General features: G+C 38.9%; 1 protein-coding gene across 3 annotated transcripts in view; it reads right to left on the reverse strand.

Moving 5' to 3' along the window:
• Positions 1–232: 232 nt before the first annotated feature.
• ANO4 (anoctamin 4) overlaps positions 233–8,482 on the reverse strand; it is a 242,626-nt gene continuing 234,376 nt past the window's right edge. For 2 of the 3 annotated variants that reach the window (XM_014530041.1, XM_005882339.2), the window contains exons 26-28: positions 5,989–6,094; positions 3,346–3,541; positions 243–1,004 (exon numbers count right to left, since the gene is read on the reverse strand). In XM_014530041.1, coding sequence (XP_014385527.1) covers positions 3,350–3,541; positions 5,989–6,094 — 298 coding nt within the window. In that variant the 3' untranslated portion in view covers positions 243–1,004; positions 3,346–3,349. Of the gene's footprint in view, positions 1,005–3,345; positions 3,542–5,988; positions 6,095–8,482 lie in introns of all 3 variants that reach the window. The other variant, XM_014530042.1, reaches the window with a different exon arrangement.

Genomic DNA, 8,482 nt, shown 5'->3' on the forward strand with positions numbered 1-8,482 from the left:
TCAAAGTGGGTCAATGGTATTTTCTAAGCTCCTTCTAATTGGTTGGCTCAGTACTCTTAAGGTCTGGAAGCAAGATGGAAAGGGTGAGTTAGGCAGAAAAATGTCAGGGCTCTGCAGGGTCAAGGGATTTCTGAGGGCTGTTTGGGAGTGATAGACCTTTCTTTAAAGATTTCACTCTGCTATGATTCCTCTTATTCTATGAGAAGGAAATACAACAGAATTTCAGAAAACCCAGCTGAAAATATTCCATGTGCATAAATTTATTTTAAATTTTATTGCATCACATTATACAAGCATTAAACATGGCTTCATGTTGGTTGATGACTATTTAAATGTGAAAATTCATCATTCATGTCAGTACCTTTTGGCTATTTACAAGTAAGGGCTTTTTATGTACTTTATATATCTCTGTACTTGTATGTACATATGTAAGAATACATGACTATACATATGTACACACAGAAATACATCTATGGCCATACACATAGCTATAGATATGTCATATATAATCATCTCTTCAGAAAGATCTGAAATTAAAAAAAAAAGAAAGAAAAAGTTGTAAACGGTCTTGTTTGTGTTGCTTGGGTGACATGGAATTAGGACCATACGATGACATCCTAGGAATGTGTGTCCAGGTGTCCAAATACCATTGTTATCCCAGTGTCTGTAAAATTCCCATGGGATAGAATGCAAAAAAGGTAGCAAACAGGCTGAAAAACAGGCCCAGTATACAAGTTCCCCTTGGTTTTAAAAACTTGAGAATGTGACTGCCCATGACGTGCATGCTTGCTTGGTCGAGAATGGTCTATGGATAGATAGCAATTGTGTGCTGGACTGCACCGTGCTTTCGCAGGCAGTCCGTTAAGGGTGCCGACTTCCCCTGCTGCTGCCGATGTCTGCGACATGCACTGCGCTTGCATTTTAGTCATTCACTTGAGTGTGCTTTTGCACAGCCAGGAGAAGTAAACAGAATTCAGGTCCTTAGCCTGGGAATGAACTATGACCTGGAAAGAGAAGAGAAGGCGTTAAAACCCTATGTACGCACGCTGGCTTGAGGACACAATGTGCAATGGTTTGTACACACTGTGAATCAAAGGCCTTCAAAGCATTTGTAACCCCCAACTGAGTCAGGCATGGTCTGAACATGATTGTGCCTGCTTTACAGAGGGACAAACAGAGTCAGTCTGAAGCAAGGTGACATCCTGCCAACTGTTGGGGGAGTAGAGACAGACAGACAAAATACTATCCTTTTAAGCAAAACTTAGAAATGGCCAGGTTAGGGAGAAAGCAGCCTATAATGATGAGGCCAGAAGAAACTTAAAATTGGTTACTGGCCCAGCAGCCCAGTAGGCCCTGAGGATAGAAAACACCACTGCTAGGCCTTGTCTCTGGCCCCTGGAACTCCCGGGAGCAATTCTCTTCACTAATGTCTGCCTCCCACCTCACCTAATGCTGTCTGAGGCTGACCAGAGCCACAGAAGAGGTGATCAGAATGGGTGTGAGTGTGTCGGGGGATCAGGGGTTTGGGGGAAATTATAGAATCCCCGGAGGGTGAAGCAGAGTGGGCTTTTAAAGTATTGTTCAGTTCAACTTTACTTTGCAAACATGGAGATCAGAATCCACTTCAAAGCCCAGGCCATACAGATAGAGAAGGGAAAAGCCAGGTCTAGAATCTGGTAAAATACAACACAGTGCTTAGCAACAATGCGAATCCCGAATCCCGTATAGGATTCTTTAGCGTTTTATTGTTTTGTAAATGTCTCACTACAGAGACTATTTGAGCTGCATACTAAGTTCTGCCAAACAAGCAGGCTCAGAAAAATTAACTCTTTTTCCCCAAATCACAGAACCAATGGCAGATCTGGGAAATGGCCAAATTACTAAGCAAAACATTTCTTGCCTTTAGGGAAGCCAAGGTCTACTTTGGACTTGAAGGCAGGTCCAGTGTTCAACATCTACACACCATTGTTATCCCTTGGGGCCCAGGGCCTAGTGATGTCCTCCAAGTCCACCCCCATGTCTAACTTATAATCACCTCCTGGACTCTTATCCCACATCTGGCTGGATACAACCTCACTAATTTAACAAACATCTCAACCTGTATGAAAAGTGGAAAACATATTTTCCCCCTGGATATCTCATTTTTGGAAATATTTTCAAAGTTAGTCTTCAAACAAGTGGAGAGAGAGAAAGAAAGGCGAAAAGAAATGCTACAACCCTAACTGGTTTGGCTCAGTGGACAGAGCATTGGCCTGCAGACTGAAGGGTCCCAGGTTTGATTCTGGTCAAGGGCACATGCCTAGGTTGTGGGCTTGATCCTCCAGGGGAGCATGCAGGAGGCAGGCAATCAATGATTCTCTCTCATCATTGATGTTTCTATCTCTCTCTCTCTCTCCCTTCCTCTTTGAAATCAACAAATATATATTTTTAAAAAACATTAAGAAAAAGAAATGCTACATTATATTCACAGAGCATCAAAACTGAGAGCTCATCTAGTCATTCCATCATGAGGAAACTGAGACTCAGAGAAGTTAAGTGACTTGTCCAAAGACACAGAGCTAGTAATTGACTTGCCAAGGTTTCAGAAGAACTTTTTGATAAGATATATGGGAACATTATGGAACTTTCTTACAATGTTTTTAGACTTCATCATTCAACCTTTACTAATTCAATGTGCACTTAAATGGTGCCATGTGCTAACTAGTTGGAAGAATAAATAAACACCCATAGAGTCTTTCCTAAAGGTGCTTACAACTATGCTGAGGAAGCCTGATAAATATTTGAAAAAACAATAAATTAGCAATACAGATCAATACATGCCAATACATGTGATACTGATGCAATGATCAGAGATGTTTATAAGGAGAGAGTTTCAATGGGGTGATGAGTCTGGGGAAAACTTCTTAGAGGGTATGGTGTGACATGGATCACCTTGGGAGGAAGCAATAAATGGGTGATGGAGAGGTCATCTTGGATGAGATGAAAAGGTGACTTTAACCAGAAAGAAGGGGCATGTTGCCCTGGGGATCTTAAAGAGAATAGGCTGGAATAGAAGGGAGAGGAAGGCTGATTTCAGGGAACGCCTAGGCCAACTCATGACCACTTTGACTGACAGGCCGGAGTGTGGCATGGAGGCAGAGAAGAGTTGCAGGCACTGTGCGTAAAAGGCATATCAAGTTGTAATTGCAATTAAAGTAGGAAACAAGCTGGTTTTGGAAGCTAAGGAGTTATTTTGATCCCTCTCAGTAGTAGAATAGCAAGCTTTGCCTCAGGGAGTTTAAAGCTCTTCCTCCCAACAAAGGAGAAATTTCAGACTATGAGACAATGAGCACATCTCTCACCTACCTTGTCACGGCCACTCGTTGTGGTGTGCTTTGCCATTTTTCTTCCTCTCCTTTCGTTCCTTCTGGAGACGCTCCAGTTCTGCTTCATACATCATCTCCTGAATCAAGTACTTCTCTCTTCTCATTCGATCCCTTAGATCTTTTGGGAGGTCTGGGATCAGATATGAAATGAGGTGCTTTATACAAAACACGAGGTGCTAAAAACACAGAGGAGAATGCCAGAGAGTCAGGTGTACTGTCCATCCTTAGCTGGGAAGAGCTCTGGGAGTTGGTTCAAGAACTCTCACTCCAGGGACATGGAGCCTCTGGAACGTGGGATGAGGCCAGGGGAGGTGTGTGCGAAGAAAGAGGATCTCAAGATAGGTGAGGACTGAACTTGGTCTGATGGCACCACATAAGGAATGAGGAGAGGAGCCAGAAAAGGAGGTGGAGAAGGACTGGTCGGAGAATGCAAAAGAAAGCCAGGAGAATGTCTACTGGGGAATCCGAAAACCCAGGTTTGAATGCCAGCTCTGTAACTTTTACTACATAAGAGCTGTCTATCTACCCGAGGAAAGTCATTCTGAGCCTCAATTTTCTCATCTATAAAAGGGGTGTTGTTGTGAAAATTATATATAAAAATGTTTTATTTTTTTTTTTAAAATCATTTTTATTTTTCAATTACAGTTGAAATACATTATTATATTAGTTTCAGGTGTATGCCCCAGTAATTAGACATTATATAACTTAAAAAGTAATCATTCTGATAAATCTCACACCCATGTGACAAAATACATAATTAGAATATTATTGACTATATTCTCTGTGCTGTACTTTGTATCCTCGTGACCATTCTGTAACAACCAATTTGTACTTCTTAATCCCTTCACCTTTTTCACCAACACCCCTCATGTCTGGCAACTGTCAAAATGTTCTCTGTATCTATGAGTCTGTTTCTGTTCTGCTTGTTCATTTTTTTTAAAAGATTCTATTGTTGATCGATGTGTACTTAGTGCCATTTTATTGTCCATATTTTTAGTCTTCCTCCTCCTCCTCCTCCTTTATCTAGAAGATCCTTTAACATTTTATGTAATACTGGCTTGGTGGTGATGAACTCCCTTAGATGTTTCTTGTGTAGGAAACTCTTTATATGTCCCTCGATTCTAGTCTAGTAAATGACAGCTTTGTTGGAAAGAGTAATCTTGGTTGTAGATCCTTGTCTTTCACCACTTTGAATGAATATTTTTTGCCATTTGAGAAATCAGCTGAAAGTCTTATGAGAGTACCCTTGTAGGTAACTAACTGTATTTCACTTGTTGATTTTAAGATTCTCTGTCTTTTGCACTTTAATTATGATGTGTCTTAGAGTGGGCCTGTTTGGGTTCATCTTGTTTGGGAGTCTGCACTTCCTGGACTTGTATGTATATTACCTTTACAGTTTTCTGTCGTTTTTTTCAAATTGGTTTTCAATTTCTTGCACTCTCTCTTCTCCTTCTGGCACCCCATAATGCAAATGTTGGGATGCTTGAAGTTGTCCCAGAGGCTCCTTACACTATCCTTATTTTTTAAATTATTTTTTTCTTTTTGCTGTTTTGATACCACTAAGTATTCTTAATTTTATTTAAAACTTGGTGAATTTGATCCTTCCAATTAAGAGGATTTTTGTATGTTTCTAGTAAATTAAAATAGCTTAATTGCAATATATTGAAAATAAGTGGGAAGTTCTAGTTGATAAGCCAAATAATTTCTTAATGCAACCCCATTTTTATTTTGTCTGAAAAGTTTTAAGGCAGTGATGGATCAGAAATCTTTAAAGAGAGAATGAGTCATTGATAAACTAATTCCCAGGGAAGAGCAACTTAATATTGTCTTTTCTTGGTTCCCTTAAATGAAGGGGAATAAAACAGTGATGGAATAGGTTCAAGAGGTATAAGAAGCTTCTAGTCCAAGCCAAAAGGCAGCCTTTGCTGCTTGTGTTATGGCTTTAATATTTGTGACAGGAGATGAATTTTCTATTTATGAGTATAGTTATAGAAATATAAACTATTTTTAGCAGCAACAATCTTAAAGACTAAAGGAAAATAGGCAGTAGGTCACTTTAATTGACACATGATATATGCAATTACTAGGTAGATTATGCTATTTGAGTATAATTATACTTTTTAAGTCTATTCACTAGGTAATGAATACTTATTTGTGTGTTTGAGCATAAGTAATGTCATGATGCTACACAACCAGAGGCTGCCACTTGTAATACCCATTCAATGTTTTCCAAACTATGGTCCTTGAACATCTGCATCAAGATCGCCTCGAAGGGCTTGTGAAAAGCAAATTGCAGACATGATGTATCAGTATTTCTGTGAACAGGGATGGAAAAAGAGCAATTTTCCTAAAGTTTAAAAACATGACCCTAGAATATTAAATTTAGGACCAATAATTCCTGACTTATACATTAACAATCTACAATAGACTTTGAAATATTTCTTGGAAAATTCCAGGACTTTGATTAAGGAGAAGAAAAAGAAGATAAAGAGGTCATATGACATTATGCTACTGCTCCTGGACATGCATAATTACTTGCAAGTTCTCATACCTTACAGTTATTAATTATTTCTAGTTACATCATTATGTCAAAGGACACACAGGAACAGTTGAGAAAACTTACCTCAAACACAATGATGAAAGCCAGTCGAGCTGCTAGGACATGCCAGAACTGCAGTGTGTACCCATAGGGCACCAGTGAATGAGGAGGGTCCCGGTAGTCCCGGTATCTATAAACATACAGGAGAATGTCACATTCCAAACTAGGATTTTCCTGACTCCCAGATCTCTTTCATTCCCACTATGTAGCCCTTATTCGTGGGAGAAAAATTTTAAAAATTATTCTTTACATTTTCTTTTTAACATTAGAAAACACATACTCATGGCTATGGTTATTTGGCAACATTTTAGATAATTTCTAGGTAAGGATCCAGTTGTTGAGAATATGCATCTATATGTTCAGCCTAGGTGTAGTATATGTCCACTGTTGGATCCATCATGGGGCTCTGCTACCCGTGCCCAGAGGAACACAATGATTTTTAAGGGAACTAAAACTCAGTGGTGCCATCCAGGCCAGTGTGGCTCTATTGGTTGGAGTGTCATTCCATACATGGAATGGTGGCCGGTTCCTGGTGAGGGCACATAAGTAGGCTGTGGGTTTGATCCCCAGTTGGAGCATGTTTAGGAGACAACTGATCTCTCTCTCTCTCTCTCTCATCAATTAAAAAAAGTCTTTTTAATAACTCAGTGGTGCCAATGAGTTGGCTGTCATCTGATTTGCTGCCCGCAGCTGTATCCAGAATTGTGCACAGGAAAGTATCCTAGAACCAATTTGGGATTTGCCTGTCTAATATAATCTCGAGTAATTCATGAAGCTTCTCTAGCTATGTTTTCCCTATTAACAAAATTAGGTTATCCATCTCACCCTGCTCTAACATTTTGGACTCCCCCTCTTCAATGAGTTTTCTGATTGTTGCAAGTGGAGCTCTCAGTTCATGCTCCAGCCCACCCCTGGTCCCGCTGGTCCCATTGGCCTTGTCCATGAGGCAGAGGTCTGAGGGAGGGCCATGCTTATTTGTTCCCCATGTCTCTGTTTTTGATGCAGTGCTATTTCTTTGCATAATGACGGGCTACGTGGTCCCTGGCACTTGTACAAAGAAAACACTTCCCTGTCCTGCTGTAGAAACAGCCAGAAGCCAAGCTTCAAAGCTAATTAAATCAGTGTTACTCCTCTAATCTTTCAGTCTAGTACCTTCAAAGACATTAAGTATCCCAGTGGCATTAATGTTTGGAGCAATTTTTTTCAAGTGAGTCAGTTATTTTCAGAAAGAAACACTTTCAATTTGTTGGCTTCAATTTATGCACAAGAAAGGTGGAATGTTCTCATTTGATTTAAGTTAGTGCATTCTCTAAAGCTGCTTTTATTTCTCGAGAAACGGATGATCAGCTTGCAAACATTATTTTTCCTGCACAGGGTATAGTTCATTTATTCCTAATTTTAAACTATGAAAATGAAAGTGTATGTACATTTGAAAGAATGATAAGTGAACCTCATGTAGTCCCCATCCAAATTAAGACCTAGAGCATGGTCAGTGGCTTAGAAATGCCTTACTGGCAATCCCAGACACCCCTGGAGGTAACTGTGGTAATTTTCGAACTTTATAGTGATACTACTCATGTAAGTGTCCCTAAAGAAAACAATGCTTGCTTTTGTCTGCTTTGAACTCTATACAGACAGAATCATATTGTGCTATGTGTGATTACATCTTTATTATGGAATTTATTTTTGAGTTCTCAATTCTATTCCATTTTCTGTTGATCTGTTCCCTATGACACCACCGGACTGATTACTATAATTTTATACTAAGTCTAACATAAGGTAAATCTCCTCCTCATTAATATTCTTCAAAAGTGTCTTGATCAGTCTTCATCCTTTGCATTTCTGTAGAATATTATTTGGGCCCTCAGGTGCACAGAATTGGCTTAATCATAATTCTTAAATGTTTACAACTAACCCAATTGGCCTATTCATGCTCTTTTTTTCTGTAACTTTTTATTCACTTAATACTTTAATAATATAATGAACTCTCTTAAATCCACTATTCGACTGAAGCATTAAAACATGACCAGGAACTTACATCGACTTCTGTGCTCTTCCATTGCTTTCCCTTAATCCCCTTATCCTGAATTTCATTTTTATAATTAAGATATATATTATGTATACATATGTATATTCATTTGTCTGAATATTTTACTGTATAGTTTTATTTTCGAACTTTCTAGAAAGGATATTATACCCTATTTAGTTTCTGAGACTTGCTTTTTTTTTTTCAGTATCATGCTACTAAATTCATCCATGCTGTTGCCTGGAGCTAATTTATTTCCACTGCTATAAAATAGATCCTAGTATGAATATATTGTTGTTGTTTTATGTAGTGTATGTTTGGATTTATAATCACAAGGATGGTCATTTTTCTCTTTTCTCTCAACTTTCTTAACCATGGAAGGTCTTGAAAAACAAAGCTCAAGTGTATTCAGCTCAGCAAATGCCCTTTGAGTAAGTCAGTTGCAATGTCTGCTACCACTCTGAGTTCTGCCTTTATTTATTAGTTAAGATA

The sequence above is a fragment of the Myotis brandtii genome, unplaced genomic scaffold, assembly GCF_000412655.1.
Source record: "Myotis brandtii unplaced genomic scaffold, ASM41265v1 scaffold708, whole genome shotgun sequence".
Lineage (NCBI taxonomy): Eukaryota > Metazoa > Chordata > Mammalia > Chiroptera > Vespertilionidae > Myotis > Myotis brandtii.